The sequence below is a fragment of the Leptonychotes weddellii genome, chromosome 16 (assembly GCF_054177405.1).
Source record: "Leptonychotes weddellii isolate Sample4059 chromosome 16, ASM5417740v2, whole genome shotgun sequence".
Classification (NCBI taxonomy): domain Eukaryota; kingdom Metazoa; phylum Chordata; class Mammalia; order Carnivora; family Phocidae; genus Leptonychotes; species Leptonychotes weddellii.
In genome coordinates this window covers 43,177,403-43,199,843 of record NC_138384.1, presented here as the reverse complement: position 1 = coordinate 43,199,843, position 22,441 = coordinate 43,177,403, and the positions used below count along the sequence as shown (strand labels likewise).

The 22,441-nt window shown below is 59.3% G+C and overlaps 3 protein-coding genes and 1 long non-coding RNA gene across 7 annotated transcripts; 1 reads left to right on the top strand and 3 right to left on the bottom strand.

Moving 5' to 3' along the window:
- Window positions 1-1,385: 1,385 nt before the first annotated feature.
- Window positions 1,386-3,737, bottom strand: APOC1 (apolipoprotein C1). The gene is made up of 4 exons (XM_006738529.2): window positions 3,700-3,737; window positions 3,499-3,578; window positions 2,852-2,999; window positions 1,386-1,584 (listed from the first exon to the last, which is right to left on the bottom strand). The coding sequence occupies exons 2-4, from the start codon at window positions 3,554-3,556 to the stop codon at window positions 1,524-1,526; spliced, it is 267 nt and encodes an 88-aa protein (XP_006738592.1). The 5' UTR covers window positions 3,557-3,578; window positions 3,700-3,737; the 3' UTR covers window positions 1,386-1,523.
- A 2,753-nt stretch (window positions 3,738-6,490) lies between these two features.
- On the bottom strand, window positions 6,491-9,372 carry APOE (apolipoprotein E). The gene is made up of 4 exons (XM_081807084.1): window positions 9,223-9,372; window positions 8,397-8,447; window positions 7,683-7,923; window positions 6,491-7,345 (listed from the first exon to the last, which is right to left on the bottom strand). Exons 2-4 carry the CDS (start codon window positions 8,437-8,439, stop codon window positions 6,637-6,639), a joined length of 993 nt encoding a protein of 330 aa, XP_081663210.1. The 5' UTR covers window positions 8,440-8,447; window positions 9,223-9,372; the 3' UTR covers window positions 6,491-6,636.
- A 1,684-nt stretch (window positions 9,373-11,056) lies between these two features.
- TOMM40 (translocase of outer mitochondrial membrane 40) lies at window positions 11,057-21,714 on the bottom strand. Of its 4 annotated transcripts, none has more exons than XM_081807081.1 (11): window positions 21,589-21,714; window positions 21,213-21,492; window positions 20,384-20,451; window positions 19,833-19,925; window positions 18,890-18,991; window positions 18,704-18,809; window positions 16,340-16,408; window positions 12,517-12,639; window positions 12,345-12,421; window positions 12,121-12,223; window positions 11,057-11,723 (listed from the first exon to the last, which is right to left on the bottom strand). In XM_081807081.1, the coding sequence occupies exons 2-11, from the start codon at window positions 21,484-21,486 to the stop codon at window positions 11,584-11,586; spliced, it is 1,155 nt and encodes a 384-aa protein (XP_081663207.1). In that variant the 5' UTR covers window positions 21,487-21,492; window positions 21,589-21,714; the 3' UTR covers window positions 11,057-11,583. The 4 variants fall into 4 exon arrangements, with proteins under 4 accessions (XP_081663207.1, XP_081663208.1, XP_006748436.1 ...); XM_081807082.1 differs by having other exon boundaries at window positions 16,340-16,348; window positions 21,589-21,713; XM_006748373.3 differs by lacking the exon at window positions 16,340-16,408 and having other exon boundaries at window positions 21,589-21,713.
- On the top strand, window positions 14,770-17,352 carry LOC145717610 (uncharacterized). The gene is made up of 2 exons (XR_014140949.1): window positions 14,770-14,925; window positions 16,069-17,352. It is a non-coding gene; the product is annotated as an uncharacterized LOC145717610 (long non-coding RNA).
- Window positions 21,715-22,441: the final 727 nt, after the last annotated feature.

The window sequence follows — 22,441 nt, the reverse complement described above, 5'->3', positions numbered from 1 at the left end:
GGCTCAGGTCATGGTCCCAGGGTCCTGGGATCGAGCCCCGCATTGGGCTCCCTGCTCAGCGGGAAGCCTGCTTCTCCCTCTCCTACTCCCCCTGCTTGTGTTCCCTCTCTCGCTATGTTTCTCTCTGTCAAATAAATAAAATCTTAAAAAAAAAAAAAAAAAAAGAACGGTAAAGACAGGTTTGAAACTGAACAGAAGGGACTTGCCTGATGGGATCACAAAACGTATCAAAATAAAATCATTAAACTACATCATGGATGGAACAGATAAAGAGATTAATAAAACTTAACAAATGTCAGAAATAGACCTGTGTATATATGGGAATTTGGTTCATGATAAAGGTGAAATATCAAAATTGGGGATTGATTTTTAAAAAAAATGGTATTGGGACAATTGGCTGCATTCATTATAAATTCCTACTGTAGTGCATTTTCAAAAATAAGTCTTATATAGATTAAAGACAGAAACAAAATCGAGACTCTGAAAGTATTAAAAGTAATTACAGGGGCGCCTGGGTGGCTCAGTCGTTAGGCGTCTGCCTTCAGCTTGGGTCGTGATCCCAGGGTTCTAGGATCGAGCCCCGCGTCGGGCTCCCTGCTCGGCGGGGAGCCTGCTTCTCCCTCTGACCCTCCCCCCTCTCATGTGCTCTCTCTCTCTCATTCTCTCTGTCTCAAATAAATAAATAAAATCTTTAAAAAAAAAGTGAAATGTTTAGGTGTTTTTTCTGATTGAGAATAATCATTCCACCAAGTAGTACTGAGCTCCTGCACCGTGCCCAGTCCTGCGCCGGACTGTGCCTCGGGACAGTGGGGATGACAGCCCCGGCCCTGTCCTCCTGGGGCTCACAGTCCAGTAGGAGAGACAGACCCATCACTAGGCAGTGACGACCCAGCCTGGGGGCGAGGGAGGGCTTCCTGGAGGAGGGGACATCAAAGCTTCCTTGGAGGGTGGAGGATTGTGTAGATAGATCTCGTTGAGGGCTCCAGCCCAGGTCCTACCCTTGCTCCCTTCCACATCCTTCTTTATTATCCATTTCAAGTATAATAAACAGCTGCTGTGTACATGGTGATGAACCAACCAGGTCCCTCATCTTGGGCAGCCTGGCCAGGGAAGAATATAGCAGAACAGTAGCCTCAGGCTGGGGGTCCAATCCAGCTCTCCCCTTCCTGACGAGTGACTTCACCTCTCTGGGCTTCGATGCCCTCACAGAATTAACAGGGCCCCGCTTCCAAGGTTCTTGTGAGGATTTTTTTGAGACCATGAAGTTTAAAGCCCTCGGCACAGGTCAAGTAGACAATGCTCAATACATTTGACTCCTTGCCTCTCTCCCCAACCCACCCTGCCTCACCCTGAGCCCCTACCTCACAGCAAAGAAGCACTAAGAATTCTCTACAGGATTTTTATTGGAGGGTGGGGGTGGATATGGCATCATGAAGTCCTTGGTACAGGAGCCAGGGCATGGGAAATTTCGGAGCTCCTTCCAGGGCGCACAGCCCAGAGGAGTGGGGCGGCTCTTCTGGTGTTCAGGAGAAGGCAGTTTTGAGCTGCTCCTTCACTTTGTGGAAAGTCTCAGAAAACCAGTTCCTGCAGGGAGAGATGGGGGAGTCACTGTGTTTGTCTCCCCTCAGGGGGCCCAGGTCCTGCCCTCTACCTGCCTCCCCCATCTTCCCCTTTCCCTTCCCCCCAGGAAACAGCATGGCTCCGGTATCTATGGGATTGGGAGGAGCCCTGGGCTGGGTTTCCCAGAGGGACCAGAGCTCTTTGAAGTCAGAATGCTCCAGCCCGGCCCAACTTTGAAGGCTTGCTATCTCTAGCTAGTAAGCCTGCTCTGGCCTAGCTGTCTCCTACTTATCCAAGGGCACTCTTCAGCCTCCTTGTCTTTGCCTAGGCTGTCCCTCTGGCCTGGATTATGTACATATCTTCCTGGCTCAGGGCTTTCGCACTCACCCTCCACAGGGAACATTCTTCCATGTTTCTAGGCCTGGTTGGATTTTCCTAATCACTCAGATCTCAAATTTTTTTTTTTTTTTTTTTTTTAGCAAGACAACCAGGCCTCATGGGGGCTCAAACTCACAACCCCGAGATCAAGACCTGAGGGGAGATCAAGAGTCTGAAGCTTAACCTACTGAGCCACCCAGGCGCCCCGAAGCAGTAACACTTTAAATGGAGATATGAAAAGGGGTGCCTGGCTAGCTCAGTCGGTAGAGTACACGACTCTTGATCTTGGGGTCGTGAGTTCAAGCCCCACACTGGTTGTTTACACCCACCCTGTTTGTTGTCTTCTTAGTGCTTAGCCCTGTCTGGGCTAATCTCCCGGACATTCACTGGTTTACAATCTGCTCCCTGCGGGCTGGGACTTTATCTTCATCACTATTATTCCCCACATTGGAACAGCCCGGACACGTAGCCGATGCCCGATAAATATTTGTTCATGAATGAATGATTTTCTAAGTGGCCAAATGGAGTTGATGTTGGTTAAAGAGCATATCGAGCATTTACAATGTGCCAGGCACTATGCAAATCCCCTAGTTTGCTTCTCCTCAGAACTATCCCTTTTACAGGCGAGGAAAAAGGCTGATCCAGATCTACCCCGGAGATCACACAAAGAGTAGTGAGTCTTCACTGGCCTGTGGACCCAGGCCTGACTGACTCCCAAGCTTGGTCTTTCACCACCACGCAGGACCATTTCTACAGCGTGGCCTAGATGGAAGTCAGGAACCTGTCCCCCACATCTAAGCACCCTGTGATCCAGCTGTGACCACAGGGAAGCTGTCTGCCTCTCCAGGCCTCAGTTTCCCCAATCTGTTAGTGATGTACCCCAGCCCTCCCAAGCCCTGGGGAGGTTCCTAACCGGGTCTTCGCAGGAATGTCGCTCTGCTTGATGCTTTCAATGGCTGCCCGGGCCTTGTCCTCCAGGGTGTTACCAAACTCCTTCAGTTTATCCGGGATGCGCCCCAAAGTGCTGGAGATTTCTGGGGCCGCCTGGGTGGGGGCTGGGCCTGCCCAGAAGATGGGCAGCGGTACAAAAATTTCAGTATTGGGAGCCCTTAGGATGAGATTCCAGGGGTGGGAAAGGAGATCCTTGAAAGTGATTCTTGGAGGTCACAGTGTTAGACTCGGAGGCGGGGTGCGGGGAGAGGGTACTAAAGCGACCAGATGGAGCTCAAGCTGCTGGGAATTAGCTTACTCTCAGCACTGCTTCACCCCTCCCCTTTCCAGGCTGCAAAAGCAGGACAGCCAATCCTGGAGGGGCGAGTCAATACATCATCGGTTGCTAGGGCTTCCCACGGCAGATTAGCCACCCGCGGGACCGCCCCCTTAGAGAGCCCTCACCCACTTTGCGGGATTGGGGGTGGGGTGATCGGTGAGAGATAGGAAAACCAGGGCACAGAAGGGGCCCCAGAGCTCTCAAGGGTCCTCCAAGCTCGGACCCTAGACCCGTGGCCAGCTTCAAGCTTCCGAGTCTCAAACTCCCAGATTCTCCTATCCCACTTTTACCTTCCAAAACCATCGCCAGAACCACCACCAAAACTGGGAGCGACAGGAAGAGCCTCATGGCTGGGGGCCGGAGGGGCACTCTGGAAGCAGAAGCAGGGGTGGGAGTGATCAGTGACACCCCTCCTCCCTACCCGGAGTTCCTTCCAAACCCCCTTTCTAGTGCTCTTGGAGGGGCATCCCTCCCCGGCATCGAGCACCAACCTGGATCAGTCGCCGGACAGCACGGTGGGAGGTCCTGGCCCGGCCCAGGCCTTTATCGGGCTGGGGAGGGGGCGGGGCAAATTAATCCCTCCCCTTAAGCCTCAGGCAGATGGCCTTCGCCCTGTGCCCACCCACCTTTTCCTCTTCCCCGCCTGGCTGGTGCGTGGGTCAGGTGGGCCTAGGCACATCCCTTAGGCCTAAAGCCTCTTGCTGTTCAGCACCTGCACCTCCAAATCTCCCTGACTTGGTGGATCTCAGCGTGCCATAGTCCCTTCCCCACATGGGGGCACTGCCTTTAGTCTCCCGCCGTGGCCATCTTCTCTAGGGGGTCTCTCCTGCTGAACACCCTTCTCCCGGCCTGGGGAGTGGGGGGGGGGTGGTGTCTCTCAGTCACTTAGTCACTCTGTAACTCAATTCACTGCAACTCCTCAGGCCTCCTCTTCCACCCCCTCTTCCCTTCTTAGCAAGCCTCTTCAGCACAAGCAAGCAACTCTTCCTCCAAGACTCTAGGGTCACCCCATCTGCCCCCACATTCCCAGTCCCTTGCCACCTCCAGTCTCACTTTCAGACCAGCCCTCAAGCCCCCCCACCTCCCTGCATCTGGGAGCATCCCAGACCTCCATGGTTGTGCTCTGGGGTCTTTATTCCACAGCCCCCCGATCTCTCTTTGGGGAAGAGGTCCTTTCAGCCTGTCTGAACTGCAAAAGCTCAGCTGCAAAGATCCCAGTGTGTGCGCCTCCATCCATTCCACCAGGCCCCTCTTTGCCCTCTGCTTTCCCACTCTGGAAGCTTCCGGGCCCCCTGGTAAACACTCCATCTGTCCTTACCCCTTTGGGCCCTTCCTGGCACTAGGCGGCCCCCCCTCCCCCCTCCCCCCGTCTCTCCTCCCACCACATCCATCCCTCAGGGCTGGAGTCCAATGGTTCCCCTCTTCTTCTGGCTGCCTTTGACCGCCAGTGATCCCTGGCAGCTGTAGGGAGGGCGGCCCTGGCCTCAGACTTGAGGTTGGCTGGCCTTGTGCCCCCACAACCACGTGTCAGCCTGGGGGTGGTGGGGGGGGACGGTTGTGAAAGGGACGCACAGACATGACCCTGGCAGGATTGCGACAACCTCTTGGCCAGCTCAGTGCATCTAGTCCCTGTCAGCCCCCCAGCTGCCTTCCCAGACATCTGCTTCCCCTGCGAGCCTAGCATTCCCCAGACATCCACCCAAAGTTCTGCTTTCCTTCCTTCCTCACCCCACCGGAATAGAATAACAACTTTGCTTTTCCAGTCTCCTCCTTATTCCAGCTATAGGGTTTCCATTTACAGATGGGGAAACTGAGGCACAGCCAAGCACAACCAATGGCTCAGCCAGGGGCTAAGGCGCTGGGGGGAGGGGGGGGTGTCAGTTCTTTGTCCCTCCCCTTTCCGGACTCCAGGCTGTCTCTCTGAATCTCTGCGGGCTTGTCATCCTCCGCCCCACAGCACCCCCTCTGTTCCCCCAAACTCCTTCTGCAGCCCTTGTGCCATCTCTAGACCTGACTGCTATCTTCATCCAGGAGAATTCAAGATTCAGCTCTTCAAGGGGGAGATGTGGCTGAGGCCAGCCCCGGCTATTGACATCTGTGGCTCAGAGGGCTTGGCCCCAGCTCCGGGGCACACAGTGAATCACTAGCACGCTTGGCTGGGACTAGGCCCCCTGCCTCTGAGCCCACTGACCCTTCTCCTCCTCACCCAGCCTGGGTTGAGTCATCTGGGGGTGGGGAGGGGTGCCTGCCTCCGCAAGGGCACTCAGGGCAGCCAGCCCCGTAGGAACCACACGGGAGAGCACAGGCTGGGCCTGGGAGTTACAGGTTCAAGCCCTGGCCTGTCCCCTGGGCTGGGAACCCTGCTCCCCTCCTCTGAGAACTGAGGGGGTGGGAGAGAATGCCAGGGGGCAGCTCCAGGCTCCAGTCCTCACTGCTCCCGAGTGTCAACCAACTGGCTCCCAGCCGTGGACCCCAGGCCTCGGGGGGGGGGGGTGGGCAGCTGCCTTCTCTCCAGCCAGGATCCAGCACCCAGTAGGCTTGTTGGGCTAGACAAGAGGTCTGCAGCCCAGCTGGAGGACACAGGGAAGGAGGATGAGGGCAGGGGGCCGGGAAGCACGGCTCCGATGAAGACACCTGTTAACCCAGAGGGAACGCCAAAGGCAGAGAGGGCGCAAGGGACGACTGAACAGGTGGAGAGGACAAACCCAGCTGGGGCAAGAAGGGAAACAAGAAACAGGTGAAGCCGCGGAGGTGGGGCAAGAAACTGGAGGAGAAAGAGATAAAAGATAGAGGTGGGGGAAAACAGGAAGCTAGAAACTGAAGCCTCTCTGCCAAGAGCAGGCCAGGAGGCAGAATCAGATAAGACAGGAGAGCAACAGTAAGGGATTCATCCTAACGGCAGGGGTGTCGGGGCTTCAGAGTCCTGACTTCACCGAGCAGGTATCCCGCCGCTGAGCAAGCCCAGGCTCCGAGAGGCTGCTTCCCACCCTCACCCCCGACCCCTGACCCCAGTAGTCAGGGGTGACCACAGGATTTACCCCAGGGGTGGATCTGATCCAAAACCAGAAGGGACAGGAGGGTAGAGGAGAGTGAGCACTGCTGAGCGGAGACAGAGCAAAAAGGGAGACTCTGAAAGGGACAGAAGGAAGCGAACACTGAGATCAGAAAAGACAAAGAGACGCACAAGCAGAGGGGACAGGACAGAGCTGTGTGGCCAGTGTGGGGAAGGAGAGAGAAACCGAGGCACGAGCCGGGAGAAATCACACACGGAGGCCCAGCGGCTGCTGTGGAGCTTGGTGAATCTTTATTAAGCTAGGGCCCTCCAGGAGGCCGGTTGGGGCCGGGACAGCGCCTCCTGGAGGCTGGGGTGGGGGCAGGCAGGGGGCACGGGCAGGGGCGGGGCCCACCAGGCGGCGCGCGCGGGGTACTCATTTGGTCTCCACGGGTGCGGTGGTGGGGCTGGTGCCCACGGCCGCCTGCACCTTCTCCACCAGCCCGGCCCACTGGCGCTGCATGTCTTCCACCAGGGGCTCGAACCAGCTCTTGAGGCGGGCCTGGAAGGCCTCGGCCTGCTGGCGCATCTGGTTGGCCTGCTCCTCCATCTTGGCCTGCACCTCCTCCATCTGCTCGCGCACCTCGTCCAGCTGGCTGCGCGCGCGGCTGCCCACCTCCTCCAGCCGCCCGCGCAGCTGCTGGCCCAGGGCGTCGACGCGCTCGCGCAGCGGCTGCGTGGCCAGGTTGGCGTGGCGCGTGCGCGCCTGCTCCAGCAGCGGCCAGAGGCGCTCGCGGATGGAGCTGACGCTGCGCTCGGCGCCCTCGCGCACCCCGGCCCGGTACACGGCCAGGCGCTTCTGCAGGTCCTCGGCGTCCCGCAGCACCCGCTTGCGCAGCTTGCGCATGTGCGAGGCGAAGCGCGCCCGCAGCTCCTCGGTGCTCTGGCCCAGCATGGCCTGCACCTCGCTGCGGTACTGCGTCAGGCGGGTGCGCACGTCCTCCATGTCCGAGCGCAGCCGGGCCTGCGCCGCCTGCAGCTCCTTGGCCACGCGGGCCTGCGTCTCGGAGGCCATGGGGCCCAGCTGCTCCTCCAGCTCCGCCCTGTAGGCCTTGATCTCCTTCATGGTCTCCTCCATCAGCGTCCTGGGGGCCGAGAGAGGGCGGGAGCGTGTGTGCGCGCCGCACGCCGGGAGAGAGAAGCGGGGCGAAAAACCCTGGGGGTGGGAGGCAAGGTGGGGACAGGGACGGGCAGAAGCAGAGATGAAAGGGAAGGGTGCGAGGGACTGAGCTAGCCTGATGGACGGGCGGCGGCCAGAGGCAGGAAGAGCGGAGAAAGAGAGCGGTCCCGCAAGCCAGGAGCTCGCCATGGCAAGAGGAAGCAAGACATGACCAGAGATGCCGAAGAGTTGGTGACAGGGCCACCGGCAGAAGCCGGGGGTCCAGAAGGCACTGCCCGCCGGGGAGTGGCAGGGGCACTCACGTCAGTTCCTGGGTGACCTGGCTGTTGAGCATGTCCTCCTGCACCTGGTCAGACAGCGTCTGCACCCAGCGCAGATAATCCCAGAAGCGGGCCAGCGCCAGCTCCCAGGGCTGGCCAGCCTGCCACTCGGCCTCGGCCTCCACCTCCTGCTCCAGCTCCCGCTTGGGCTCCAGCTCGGGCTCCAGCTCGGGCTCCGGCTGCCCCGGGAGCGGCGACTCCGGCTCCACATCGGCCCAGCATCCTGCACAGAGCAAGTTCACGGCAGTCACCCCACCAGGCACACAGTACCTGGTACGCAGCAGGTGCTCCGTAAATGCTCTTGCGCTTCTTTAGAGCACTGGCCGGGGGGGGGGGGGGGGGGGGGTCACCTGACAGGCATATACTGAGTGTCTGTGTCTGTTCCATGCAGGGCCACGCTGTGGTGGTGAACAGAACTCGTCACAGCGGACACTAATCTAGTGCTGTCTGCCTGCCTGACAACTATGCATTAGGAACTGTTCCAACTCTCGTTTTAAGGGTGGGGAAACTGAGGCCCAGAGAGACTAAAACAGCCGCTCAGAGCCCGTGGATGTGAGGCCTCACACCTGGGCACCCCCCTCAAAGGGGAGACAGACCAGCAGAAGGAGGGACCCAGGGATGAAAGGGGGGCAGGGGAGGCCAGGTGAGGACGGGAGGGGAAGGGACAGGGAACCTGAGCAAGCCCCGCCCTCATACCTGCCAGGAGCGCGACCACCAGCGCAGCCCACAGAACCTTCATCTTGCGACCTGCGATCGGTCAGGTTGAGTGAGAAATGTCAATCAGCCCCCAGTGGGGACTCCTCCCACCCCCAGCCCCGCCCCACCCGTTCCGGGCCTTCCAAGTCTTGCCCGCGCCCCATCATCTGCATCAGCCGAATCCAATCACAAACATTTCACCAAGCGGTGCCTCCATTGTTTATCTAACTCCTTCATTGTCTCCTCCTATCTCCCCATCACCGGGTCGGCCTCCGCCGCCCAAATTCCATCCCCCTCTTCGAGGGTTCAAATTCCACTTCCCCTGCCCCGAGTTCCATGCGAGCCCCAACTGTGGCTTATAAATTCCAACCTCACATTCCCCGTTCTCCCTTCACGTTCTAAGCCCCAGCTTCACATCTAAACGTCATCTTCCACCTATTCGCTAACTTAATTCTCATTTAAAAGCCCTCCCCGAAAGAGGAGCGCTCTAGCGACCTGGCCGCCACCCCTGCGCCTCCAAACTAATGGAGATCCGAGGGGGCACCCAGGAGGTGTTCAATAAATAACAGTGACCATTCGTGGGCTCTTGATAGGGGCTCATCTGGTTCTTCCCACAGGTCCAGCTGCTCCCCCCATCCCACCTTCCTTCCAGCCAAGACGGGATGCCCCTGCGGCCCGCTCCTCCCCTAGGTCCGACCCCGGCTTCCGTCCTCATCCCCAGCTCCTGCTTCTGTCCTGACCCTGGCGTATGACAGTCACCTCGCCCCAGCCCGTCCCTCACAGAAGCCCGGAGCTGGTCTTCTGTGCCCTCAACTCTGTTTCTCACCGGCTCCTGGGGAACCTCCTCCTCGGTCTCCGCTTGGGCTGAGTAGGACTCAGGGATCCCAGACTCGTCCAATTATAATGTTCCCCCTGCCCCGCCCACTCCTGCTGGGCCGCGGCGAGCTGGGCCAGCCCCCAGTCACGAGGTGGGCTGTCCCCTTCCCCTTCACACAGCAGGCAGGGGGAAGGAGGTGGGGGTTGGAGGCCCTGTGATGCCCCCCCGCGGCCCCCACGAAGGGAGGTGACATTTTTACCCAGTAACTCAGGCACCTTCCTCTGTTCTGGGGGGCTAGGCACGCCAGGGGAAGGAGCTGCCACTGCTCCCCAGCGCCCATTCCCCGCCTTTCTCTTTTCCTGTGGATGAATGAATGAAGTTTGGGGAGGGGACTGGGGGCCGGAATCCTGGGTCAGAGGAGAAGAGAGGGCTGGAGGCTTGGATTCCTGGGTTCTGAGGGGAGGTGGCTGGGGGCCCAGACTCCTGAGACTTAGGGAGAAGGGCACCGGAGGCCAAGACAGAGACTGGGTGGGAGGGGTGCGGACTGTGTAAACCTGGGTTTTAGTCCTCGCTCCCTCTTTGGCTGTGACCTTGGGCACGGGCGGGCAGCTCTCTGAGCCCCCCTCCCTGTTTGCAGATGAAGATCCAGCCCTTCTCCCTAACAGGGACATTGTTTAAGTCCCAGCCTTCACGGGGCTTGAAGCAGTCCTGGACCTGGTTAGGACTGCGGACTCGGGAACGAAAGGGTCTGCGTCTAAATGGGGGCTCCTGCCAGCTCCATGACCTTGGACAAATTATCTAGCCTATCTGAACACGCTTACTTCTTGGTCCACAGGACCAGGAAAACGGTTGCACTTACACCACCGTTTGGTGATGCAAGCTGCTGTCGTGTACGAAGTCCCGAGCGCCGTCCCTGGCACGACCTGCTCGGATTGGCCCCAGCGAGCACCAGCACCTTCCCAGCAGCCGGCTCGCGAGTCCCCGCTGTCCCACAGAGAAGCCCAGGTTCCGCTGAGGTGGGGGAGGCCACACGGGAAAGGAGGGCTGGGCCTCCTCCCAGGAAGGCGACCCCAGGGCTAGCCAGGTCCAGGCCTCTTGACTTTGGCGTCCGAAGGCGCCGGTAAGGAAGGAGTGGGGTGGCTTCTCCAGGTAATGAGGGGTCCTCTCTGCTCAATGGCCTCCCTCCCCAAACTATGTGTTCCCGCCAGACAAGGTTTCAGTTCCTGTCTGGAGAGGTCAGGGGTGTTGGGAGGGTACTGGAACCCCAGGTGGGCAAAACCCACACCTCGACCTCCTCCCCGCCTATGTGAGCCAAGGAGCCATCTGTGGCCAGACCAGAGTCGGCCTCCAGCCCCTCCCCTGAGGCCCAGAAGTCCAGAAGCCCTTTGCCCACTCAGGCAGAGTTGACTCTGAAGTCTTTCCAGGTGCTGGAATCCCTGCGAGCCTTCTGAAGGCTCTGGCCTTCCTGTCCCGAAGTCCTAAGATGTCCCCTGCCCCTTTCGGAACCTGAAGTCCCAGCTTGTGCCCCAATCCCTGCACAGACACATCACCCCTGCTGCTGCAGTCAGCAGGGGGAATCTTCTGGCAGCCTCTCAGGCCGGGTCAGGCCAAGCTGGGGTGTGACCGAAAGACCCAGCCCTGCTGGTGAGGGAGGGCCTGTGATGTCCCAGCAGAAGTCACACAAGTCGCAGGGAGGATGTGTGATCTCAGGCCAGGCCGGACTCCCGGGCAGTAGGTCAGCCTTCCCGGCTCCGCCCTGCAGCGCCCCCTGCTGGCCCCCGTGAGGTCCGTCTGGATGCACTGGGCAAAAGGGGCGACACACGGACCAAGAGACACCGCCCAGTTCACTTTTGTTCACGTATATTTTTTGTTGTTTTTTTTTTTTTTTTCTGTAAAATGTCCTGGTTCTTCCATAACTTATAAACATGATTTATACTGAGGGATGGGTGGGAAAGTGGGCGGGGGCAGACTGACTGGGGATGGGGAAGCTCCTCTTCTTCCTGCCCCCTCAGGGCCGGGCCCAGGGCCCTTTGGGGGGACTCGGATACCCCAACACCTCCCTGAGGTTGTCTGGCCGCCTCTGCCCCTGGTGCTCAGAATCTGGCGTGCCCCTCGATTCTGGAATCCCTCCCGGGACTCCAGGCCCACTAGGCACCCTGCCCCTAGTGCTCTGAATCCTGAAGCGCCCGTGGTTCCAGAATCCCCGCCTCAGCTGCTCGGGTGATGGGTCCCCTCCTTTCCACTGCCCCCCTGACCCCCAAGGAGGGAGGGAAGGGAGGGGGAGGAGGGCTCAGGTCTCCCCTCCGTGGCAGGGGGAGGGGGAGGGGGGATCTGGAGGAGGAAGGGTGGAAGGCAGGGGCCAGGAGGGGCTCAGCCAATGGTGAGGCCAAAGCCGCACTGGAACTTGTTCTTTCGGTGATTCAGGAAGGCCCCAAGGGCCAATGTCAGGGGCAGAGGTGGGAGCTTCTTCTCCAGTGTGGCGCCCACGATCCAGTTGCTGTCCACGGAGCCTGCAGGGAAACAGCTGTGTCGCGAGCCAACTTCCGACCCTGTCCCCATGGAGTCACACTCCAGGCCACCTCAGATAGCCACCAGCCAGACTGCCAGCTTCTAGACCTCTGACCACACCTGGAAACCTCTTCCCGAACCCCAAGTTCTCCAGTCCTCGGAGCAACTGGCTTAGTTGTCCTCTCCCTCCCCCACCCCTGCTTGATGACCCCTCCCCTCTGGAAGCCCTTGGCCACACCAATTCCGCAACCCCCCCCATCCTGACCACTCCAGGTCTTCACTCTCTAGGGATGGGTCTGTCACACCCCCAACCTCCACCGTCTGCTTTGGCCTACACACCCACTCAGGGCCGAGTCACCTGATGCCTACTTGTTTCCAAGCAGGGAAACAGGCCTGTACCTTTGAAGAGGAGGTTGGCCTTGGGCAGGTCCAGCTGGTACCCGAAGGAGACGCTGGTGTCCTGCATCCTCGTGCTGGCCTCGAACTCCACACCCACCTGCAGCTGGAGGGGCCGGGGCGACGCGCAAGGGTCAGCTTCCCAGGCCAGGCTCCCAGGCACACCAGACCCTGGTCCCCCAGGCCCGCAAAGCCCGCCCTCGCAGCGGGTCCCCGGCCCAGGTCACCTGGTCGCTGGCTTTGTGATAGTAGGTGGCATGCATGCCCGCCTGGCCCAACGTTACTGTCGCCAACCAGTTGTTCACTGTAAGAGAGCGCGGTGGGGGTGGGGTGCAGATTACCAAGGGGGCCAGGACCCTGGACCCCGCCCCCTACCCTACCCCCAGGCCCCGGGCTCACATGTGTACTTCCCAGCTAGAGACATGACAGTGCCTTCCTCCCCAGGCCGCCGGTGGTAGACAAGCTCCCCACCCAGGGCCAGACACGGCGTGATGCTCTGGAGGTAGTGGGCCACGAGGATTCCTGTGGGCCAGATTTGGGGGGGGTGTCACCTTGGCTTGGTGCGGGTCTGTTTCTGCTGGGCCCACCTCCTGCTCCAGGCAGCCTTCCAGGCGTGCCCCTGCTGGAGGCTCAGGGCCCACCCCTCAGGCCTCCCAGGCCCCGTGGGGCGGGCATTCATTTGCCACCACTTGGGAGTCCACGGAGGCTAAGGGAGTGATTCACTGACCCGCAGTGACAAGATTATGTCAGGGGCAGAATCTGGGCTTCTCCACCTCTCTGGCCTGGGTTCTGAACCCTTCCGCCTCTGGGTTCAAATCATTACACCACTCGTGGAGTAACAGCGGGCCACTGGGGTCACTTCTCTGTGAGCAAGACTACCTCTTGAGGCGGCCCTAAAGTCTCAAGGAGCGAATGAGGTGTAGTGCAGTGGCCGGGCCTCAGTGATCGCTAGGACTGGCCACGCCAAGGCCTACAGCTTGCCCTCCCTGCCCCTTGGCAGTGGGGTTGGCCCCGAGGCCCCTGGGCGTGGCTAACAGGCGACTGTGCGCCTGCTGGGCTGGATTCCTGGAGCCCAGGGACTGACGCATTCATGCCTGTCTTTGGAGCCTAGAGTAGATACCACGAACGTGATCTACGGGAGAACCGGGGAGGAAGAGAGTCGGAGACGCAGAGGGAGTGACAGTGAAGGAGAAAACAAGACACTTAACGTAGAGAAGTGGAAACAGAATCAGAGAGGGAGGAAGAGAGGGCCGAAGATTCCCAGGGGAGACTAAGAGGACACGGTCGGGCTGAGGTCACGAGCCAGTAAGGAAGAGGAGGATGGAGCAAAGGGGAAGGCAGGGCAGGGACGCAGAGGGACCTGGGGAGAGTTGAGAGCACATGTGTGAGGGGCGCGGGGAGAGCCAGGACGCTGGGACAGGACAGGACGGAGCAGGAATGAGCGTGCAGGGTCAGAGGCCTCTCCCACTCCAGATGGGGGCTACCAGTGGGGCCGGGGAGGCCGAGGGTTCAGGGTCCCGGCTCCAGTGCTGTGTCATGGTCAGGGGCTGGCTGACCTAACCCCTCTGGGCTTCTGTGAGCCTCGGTGTGCATTCCTTCACCGCGTGAGCAGGAGACTTGGGTCACCGCCTGCAGCCAGCAGTCGTACACCCCGGGCCAGGCTTGTCCCCTCACTCGATGCGGGGGAAATGTGGCCCCTGAGGGAAGAGTAACTGTCTGTGCTCAGAGAGAGACTGGGACTTCAACTCAGAGTCTCTGGCCTCTCAGCTCTGGCACCCACTGGGACTTCGGGTGGGGGACCCCCGAACATCCCTCCCACCTCCTGGCCTGCCTCGCCCTCTCCAATTTCACCTGCAGCACAGAGGGATCCTGTTCACGCACACACCTAACCCCGTTCTCCTGCTCAGAACTTGCCATGGCTCCCCAGTGCCCAGGAGACCCAGCTGCAGTGTCCTACATGGCTGGGCCCCAGTTTCAAAATCGAGCCCCTTCCTCTTTCCAGGACACAGCCGTGTCCCTCTAGGCAGGATGAACACAAGCAGCCCTCTCTTCCCTGTGCATGCACTGTCCCTCCTGCCCGGTGTGCCCTCTCCCCTGCTGAGTCTGGCCGACTACACATTCGCACCTGTTTCCTGAATTTGGCGACTTCTCTCTAGCACGCCCCGACTGCAGCCACGGTCACCATGGGACCAGGGCAGTCACCCCGCTCTGCTTTCACCTTCCCCCTGCCCTGCAGTCTGTGCAGAGAAGGGCCACTGGAAGTCTGAGAACTGGGGTCAGAACGTGCTCTACACTGCCTGTCCCTCGTTTCCACAGCTCGGCCCGTTCTCCCCGCACCCCAAGCCCGTTTCCTGGGCCTCTTCCCCCGGAGGGCTGCCCTGCTCGCAGCTCCTCATAGATCTCCTGAACCCAGGCAGACCCTCCTGCATGTGTCCACAGCTGGCGCCCCCCTCGCCCCCCAAGGCCCGTGGGCTCCCCTGTGGGTTCTCAAGCGGGGGCCATTCTGCAGCATGCGGGGTGGCCGGGAAAAACCTCGTGATCCCGAAACCCCGCAAGAAGGAAAGAAAGCGAGTGAGGTCTGTGAGCGGGGAGGTGGCCTCGGGCAACCGGCAAAGCCAGGCAACCCAGCAAAGTCACACCTCCAGATCCACTTCCCAAACCTGTTGGGCAGGGAGCGGGAGGCGGAGACGGGGCAGCAGGGCGGTTTGGGCCACCTCCCCCTGGCCTGCTCGCCTGGGACCCACACCAGGAGTCCTTGGGGAAATCAGCCGGGGCAGGAACGGCAGACACCCCAGGGCGGATGCTCAGGTAAGGGCAGCACCCAAAGGGGGGCGTAGTTCTGGGACCCAGCCAGACAGGATGTCTTTCTGCTCTCCATGCCCCGCGCTCCATGGGCCTTAGGAGCACTGCCCTCCTACCCCCCTTCAACTGAACACCACCATCTTAAGAGACGCTGTCCCCCCCGCTTTAGGTGAGATGGGGGTGTGTGGGGGGGGAGGGGGGCCGTAGTTATAAGCTCTCACTAAGCAACCTGGACTTTTCCCGAGTAGGATTTTTCACAATAGTACTGAAGTCACTGTGTGATTGTTTGTTTAAAAGCCAATGTCCCGGGGCGCCTGGGTGGCTCAGATGGTTAAGCGTCTGCCTTCGGCTCAGGTCACGATCCCGGGGTCCTGGGATCGAGCCCCACGTTGGGCTCCCTGCTCAGCGGGGAGTCTGCTTCTCCCTCTGCCCCTCCCCCCTGCGCGTGCTGTTTCTCAAATAAATCAATCTTAAAAATAAATAAATAAATAAAAGAAACGTGACTTATGTGGCACCCGGTTGGCTCAATCAGTTAAGTGTCCAACTCCTGATTTTGAATCCAGTCATGATCTCAGGGTCCTGGGATTGAGCCCCGTGTCAGGCTCCCTGTTCAGCGGGGAGTCTGCTTCTCCCTCTCCCTCTGCTCCTCCCCTTAATTCTCTCTTTCAAAAAATAAATAAAACTGAAGCAAAAAATAAAATAAAATCGTATGCCCCGGCCCCCACTGGGCTGGGCACCCCGTGAGGGGAGGAAGGAGCTGTCTCAATCACTGCTGGGTCCTGGCACCACCCTGCCAAGGGCTGGGCACATGCTAGGTTCGCAGGAGGCTCCTGAGATGAGGCCGAGGCCACGAGGAGGGAACCCAGAAGGAATACAGGCCCTTGAGTTGGGCCATGATTCACATTCCAGCTTCTCGGTTTCCCGGCTGTGTGAACCCGGGCGCCCGATTCCACCCCTGGGCCTCCTTTTCCTCACCTGTGAGATGGGGGCCGGAAAGCCAGAGACACCCCCTGCCCACTGCAGGACACGGCGCTCCAACACAGTGAGACCCCCAACCCCGCGCCTGGTCTCCCACTGGGAGCCCAAGACGGACTCCCACTCCGGATCCGTCACCCAGAGGGGGATGCCGTTTTTGTGCCCTCGTGACAGATGCTATCACCAGCGTCATTCGAGGGAACGGAAAGAACGAAGAGACGAAGGGTGCCCCCGGCGGCCTCGGACACCAGGTAAGAGGGACCCGGAGGCCAGTGCCGGGAAGCACGGGAAGCACAGAAGCGGCCAGCGAGTGCGTGCGTGCGGGGAGCCGTGCCCGGGTGCCATCGAGAAGAGCGTGGATTCCGGAGTCTGACCCGCTGTGCATCCTTGGGAGGCGCTTCCCCTCTCTGGGTCTCGGCAAGAGGAGGATAATGGCAGCACCTACCTCCCGGGGCTGTTGAGAGAATCCAACAAGCCATTCTCCTCACTGCTCTATTCCCAGTGCCTAGAATGGCTGAAGGAAAGGACACGCATCACACGCCTAGGGCCTGACCGAGGGCAAGAAGCACCACACGGGACATGCCACTACCATCACTCGCTCCCTTGTCCGGGGTTTTCTCAGCGCCTACTCTGTTCCCGGCACGGTTCCAGGCGCTCAGCACACAGTGGCAAGTGAGACAAGCAAGTTCCTGCCCCGGAAGGGCTGCCACCCCAGCGTGGGAGGTAGGAGATCCCCGGGGGAAGCACTGCAAAGCCCCGGGCACGATGTGGCGCTAAGCGCACACGGCTTTCCTCACAGAAGGTCTTCCTGTGAGGGCAAGCTGTGCCCTGGAACTACTCGTTCAGCCACGTCAAGACCGGAGAGAAGAGCTCCAAGCAGTAGGGACAGCACGTGAAAAGGTCATGGGATAGAAAGAATGCAGCCGTTCCAGAAAGTCTCAGAAAAGCTCATGTGGCCCAACTGCAGGGAGCACATGAGCAGAGGGGGGCAATGACGTCGGGTCTGCAAGGAACATGACATGTTTCTTCCTGAGGTTCCTCATGCCTCCGCGGGACCCGTGGGTGCAGCCTCGCGTAGGAGGCCCCTCCCTCTCTCCTCTCCCATTTCAGCTGCCCCCCTCCTCCCTGCCCGGGGAGCCCCTTCTCTTCCTTGGGGAGCTCAGAGGCCATACCTCCTCCGAGGAGGCTCCCTAGCCTCCAGCAGGCAGAACTGAGAGCTCTCCCCAGGATTCAGGCTTCCTGCCTTCAGAGCCACTCAATGCCCAAGAGCCGGCTCTCCAAGACTGAGCAAATGGCGGGGCGCCTGGGTGGCTCGGTTAAGCGACTGCCTTCGGCTCAGGTCACGATCCGGGAGTCCCTGGATCGAGTCCCGCATCGGGCTCCATGCTCAGCAGGGAGTCTGCTTCTCCCTCTGACCCTCCCCCTCTCATGTACTCGCTCTCTCTCATTCTCTCTCTCTCAAATAAATAAATAAAATCTTTAAAAAAAAAAAAAAAAGACTGAGCAAATGGCAGCAGGAACCCACACTCCCATCCTTCCGGTCGTTCAAGCCCAAACCTACGGAGTCATCCCGCTCCTCCTGCTCGCCTCCCACACCCAATCCACCGGCTAACCCAGTGCGCTCCACTTTCAAAGTACATCGGGCCTGACCACTCCTCACTCCTCATAGTCTGCTCTCTGCTGGGCAGCACGGCGGGTCCTGTTAGAAGCTAAATCAGCTCCTGTCCCTCTCAGGCTCGCAACCCTTGGTGAGGCCCCTGACTCATTCAGAGTGAAGGTTGAAGTCCTACAAAGCCTCAGCTGATTTGGGCCCTTTACCCCTGTGACTTCCAACTCTCCCTCTTTCCCTACCCATTACAGCCACCCCCCTCCTGGCGTTCCAGTAAAGTGTCCTGCCTCAGGGCCTTTGCGCTTGCTGTTGCCTCAGCCGAAGAGCTCTTTCCCCACAAATCCGCTTGGCACCTTCCCTCAAATCCTTGATCTTTAATCAAATATTACCTATCTAAGGAGGCTTTCTCTGAGGACACCACCCCACACCCCTCCCAAGGACCTAATCTTTCCCAGCCCCCCGTCACCTGACTTTTTTTTTTAAGTGCTTGTGTCCAGGCCCTCTGGAATGGAAGCTCCCAGAGGACAAAGTGAATTCTCCTTGTTTGCCGCACCTTATCCTTGGTGACTGGAATGTACACGGTACACGCCCAAGCAACACTCACGCTGAATGTAAAGTGATCAAAGAAACACCCAGAGACAGAGCAAAAAAAAAAAAAAAAAGGGGAACCAAGAAGAGTCTAGACGTACAGGCACAAGTCAGGCAGCCCCTGTCTACACCAACCCAAACAGGAACTTTCCTGGTCAGCTTCTGTCTCAGACTCAGACTACCTGCCCGAACTGCACGTGGACCCACCCACCCTGGGATCTCTGCACCGAAATCACCCCAGAGCCCCACAAGTAATAGAAGCAGCCCACATTCCCCTGGGACCTGTTACGGGCCCCAGACCTCTTGAAGTTTCTCACACAAAACAAGGTAAATGACCTCTTCAGCAGCCCCGTGAGGGAGCCCAATGTTACAGACGAGGAAACTGAGGCCCACGGGGGTGAGGGAACTTGCCCACAGCTGCAGTGAAGCCAGGGACAGAACAGGGGGTTGGAACCTACTTGCCTACACCCCATGCTATGTTGTGGGTGTTTCCAAAGTCACTCCTGCCCCCGACCATTTCTAGATGGTAGAAAAGGAGGTCCGGAGAAGGGAATGGATTGCCGGGAAAGCTGCAACTGAGATTGGACTGCCCTCCAGGCCCGTGGCTCTTACCTGAACCCACCAGGACGTCTGGGTTCCCCAGGGTGACGGCTGCTGTGAAGTCAGAACCCCGGTACTCCCCGTCCACCTGCCAGTTCACGAACTTGGACTGCTGGGTCTGTAGGGGGGAGGGACAGTGTAGAGGGCAGCCGGGTGCTCAGGGTGGCTCGGGGAGCAGCTGACGTGGCTCCTACTCACCTGGATGGCCATCTTGGACCGGAGGCCAGGGCCCAGCTGGTGAATGACCTGAGCATTAAGGCTGCCACTGTTGTCCATGTCACCCACCAGCACAGGGAATGCCTGTGGCGCAGAGGGCAAGGTCAGAGGTCAGAGGTTTAGCATTATAGAAATACAAGCGTGGTGAGCCTAGGTGAGAAGCCTAGCATCAGAAAACCTCGGACTGAGGTTCCCTCCTCCAGGAAGCCCTCCCTGACCACCTAGGCTGAGTCAGGTGCCCCTCTGGGCTCCTCCTCCCCCCGCCCCCCCGCATTTCAGTCCTGCCTACCCTGGACAGTCACTCTCTGGGGACAGGTCCGTTCCCTTTCTCTACTAGACTGTGAACCCCAGGGCCGTTTCAGTCACTGCTCTGTCCCCAACACTGCCCAGCACAGGGCTGGGCACAGAATGCAGTACAATGAAGGTTTGTGGAATAAAGGAATGTCCTGAATGGCAATAGTTGGTATAAGCAGAGACGTAATTCAGTCCCTCAGCTCCACCTGTGTTCTGCCCAGGCCTCCAGTTTCACCCCCATTCCCTTAACGCAACCTCTGCACGGCAGCCCGAGGGAGGGTCCTAGAGTGTCAATCTGACCATGTCTTTCCCCGTCCAAATCTTTCTGTGGCTCTTCACTGCCCCCTAGGGAAAGTCCAAATGCCCTGTTTGGCATTCAAAAGCCCTGCTTTCTCTGGGTCATCACTGTCTGGTGACCCCGGCCCTGACCCAGCACAGGGCTGGGCAGGGAGCAGGGCTTCAGGATGAAGGAGTGACCATGTTCCAAAGCACCTCGGAGAGACAGTCCCCACCTCCCAGCACCCTCAGCAGCTCAGCCCTCCTAATATTAACAGAGCCTTCTCTGCCTGGTGCTTGGCTACATATTGGTTAGAAGAAAGATACAATGAACAAAAGACAAAAGGAACCTCACCTCTGTGGGACTCAGCTGCTTTGTTCCCACGTACGTGACCCCGAAGTGGTAGTTGGACTCCCCAATTGTGCTGAGGGCTACTGTGTGGTTTACCTGGGAGGAGGGAAGGCTGTGGGGATGAGTCTGTGGGCCACCCGCAACAGACCCTGCCCCCAGCAAAGCTCCCTAAAAGCCTGGGATGCGGGTACTTGCCAACCTGGCTTCCCCACCATGGAGAAAAAGACAGGCAGCTCTGGGTAGGGCAAGGGATGAAGACTGGGAGGTTGAGCCTGACTAGATTAGACACTCAGAGAAAAGATAAGCTGGAGACGAGGCTACATACCCGGTACTTCACTCCTGCCTGGATGTGAAAGGTGGAGGGGCATCCCCGGGTTCTGGGTCCCTAAACACTTCCACTGGACCCAATGAGCAGTCAGACTGGCATTGTGTCTCTGAGTCTTTTCAGGTGCCCAGGAGCCTAGCCCTTTAGGGGGAGTGAGGGGGTTGTATGCGTAGGCGCAGGGAGATGGTTGGGATGACCTCTGGAGAGTAAGGGCACCAGGAAGCCTCACCTGGAAATGGTTACTCAACCCTTTGTTGACTGTGAGCTTGACACCTTCCATCTGAATGGGAAATAGCTCTGAAGAAGAGAAGCGCTGTCACTCTCCACACACATACACACACCCCTACGCCAACACGAGGACTCTCATCCCTTCCTTCCCTACCATGCCAGCTCTCCCTCTTCCAAGGACCCACAAGCAAAACATCACACAAAGCACCTCAACCAATAAAGAGACCGTCTAACCTAATACACGGGGCCAGGACCAGGGCCCTTCTTTGCCTGCACCCAAATCCCAGTGCCACCGCTTACTACCCATGTGACCCAAGGCAAGTCACTTTAACTATGTCAAACTTGTCACCTGTAAGATGTCATCTGTAAGCTCACCACGTGGAGACATTGCAAGGATTTAGTGAATTAACATATAGTGAATGCCAGAACAGTGCTCAATAAGTCACCACCACTCTTACTATCTTAACTGTTCCAAGCCAAGATCCAGAAGCCTTGGGTTCCACCCCCACTGGACCCTGGCTGACACTGTGACCTTGGGCCTCAGTTTCCTTCCCGACCACATAAGAAGGCTGGCTTGGCTGATCCCCGGGGCTCCCTGAGGTCCCTAAGGCTTTCCTCTACCGCTCTGCCATTCCATCCTGAGGTTCCACCATTTGATCCCATCGTTCTATGCCCCAAGTCCAACGTTCCACCATTCGATCCCAACGTCAACTCCTAACGCTCTGTTAAATGTTTCCAATGGTCCGTGCCAATTCCCAAGGTCCTCTGAGTGCTCCCCCTCCCCCCGAGATGCGGGCCCTCACACCCCTGCCGGGTCCGTCGCCCCTCACCCTTGCATTTCCGGTGGCACTCCTCGAACGTGCCGGGGTTGGGCAGGCAGCCGCAGGCCCCATCGTCCGCGGTCCCTGCGGCGCTACCTGCCGCAGCACCGGGGGTCCGTTCCGAACCTCGACCCGCGCCAGCCCCAGCGCCCAAACCGCCCCCGAGCGGCGGCAGCGTGAAGCCAGGAGGAGAGGGCGGAGGCGGCGGCAGTCCCACGAGGGCGGGCGCGGGAGGTGGCGGCGGCCCTGCGGGCGGCGAGCTAGCAGCCAAGACGTTCCCCATGGTCGCCTGCAAGGGGAAAGGTCAGAGGGCGAAGGTCAGGGCCCGCGCGCTCCGGGTCCAGTCCCAGCCAAACCCCGCTCTGCTCCGGGCCCCGGTTCTCACTGGCGGCAGCGCCCGCACCCGGCCTGGGCTCCGCTCCCACCCCGTGCGCCACGCGCAACCGAACCCGCTGCCGCCGCCGCCACCACCGTCGCCCCGCCCCGCCCCGCCGAGCCCATTGGTTCGGCGTGCCCTGGGATCCGCCCGCTAGCTTAAAGGCCTGGCCTTGCAATTGGAGTCATGGCTGGGAGTCCCACCCACCTCTTTGGGACGTCCTTTTCTATTGGTTCCCACTCACAGGAAGGTCGAGACACACCTCCCCGCCTTTTCCATTGGCCCGCGGAGACCGCATCTATTGGCCCTCAACGCCGCGGGTTCCGTTGTTCGCCCGCCATTGGTCTGCGCTGCGCACTTTGAAACGCCCACTGACTCGTCGCCTCCGCCCCTCTCCAGAGGGCGCCCCCTCTTTCGACTCCGCCCCGCGGCGAAATTGCCACTGTAATTGGTCAGCCTTGGCCTTGAAGCATTCTGATTGGCTCTGGCGCGTACAGGAGACCGATCCTGGTGACGCAATCGGTCTGGTACGTTCATTGGCTAATGTGCCAGGGTCGAGGGACACGGGTAAAGGTGGGTTGCGCAGCAGAGGCTCCTAGGCAGCAAGGTCAGGCCTCTCGTCCCACCAGGCACCGCGGCAGAGGGGCAGTCCCCTAGTCCAGAGCCGGCGACCGAAAACCGGAAGTGCTGGCCCTTCCCACAGTACCTCGGGAGAATTCTAACCGGTTATCCGAACCCTGTCAGGCTTCTTTTTACCCACAATGCTCCTTAGCTATTTTAACGCGACAGTTGCCGTAGACCCACCCCTTTTGTTACCCATCATGCCTTCTGTTCCCCGCCCCCACTTGCGTCACTGCGGCTT

Coding starts and splice junctions, on each gene's coding strand:
- APOC1 (XM_006738529.2), bottom strand. CDS start 3,556: ATGAGGCTCTTCCTGTCGCTCCCAGTTTTGGTGGTGGTTCTGGCGATG. Junction 3,000..3,498: donor TCTGGCGATGGTTTTGGAAG/GTAAAAGTGGGA, acceptor TCTTCTGGGCAG/GCCCAGCCCCCACCCAGGCG. Junction 1,585..2,851: donor GACATTCCTGCGAAGACCCG/GTTAGGAACCTC, acceptor CTCTCCCTGCAG/GAACTGGTTTTCTGAGACTT.
- APOE (XM_081807084.1), bottom strand. CDS start 8,439: ATGAAGGTTCTGTGGGCTGCGCTGGTGGTCGCGCTCCTGGCAG. Junction 7,924..8,396: donor GGTGGTCGCGCTCCTGGCAG/GTATGAGGGCGG, acceptor TGCTCTGTGCAG/GATGCTGGGCCGATGTGGAG. Junction 7,346..7,682: donor CAGGTCACCCAGGAACTGAC/GTGAGTGCCCCT, acceptor CTCGGCCCCCAG/GACGCTGATGGAGGAGACCA.
- TOMM40 (XM_081807081.1), bottom strand. CDS start 21,486: ATGGGGAACGTCTTGGCTGCTAGCTCGCCGCCCGCAGGGCCGCCGCCA. Junction 16,409..18,703: donor AGACGTCCTGGTGGGTTCAG/GTAAGAGCCACG, acceptor CCTTTCCTTCAG/CCATTCTAGGCACTGGGAAT. Junction 12,224..12,344: donor ATCACAAAGCCAGCGACCAG/GTGACCTGGGCC, acceptor CGGCCCCTCCAG/CTGCAGGTGGGTGTGGAGTT.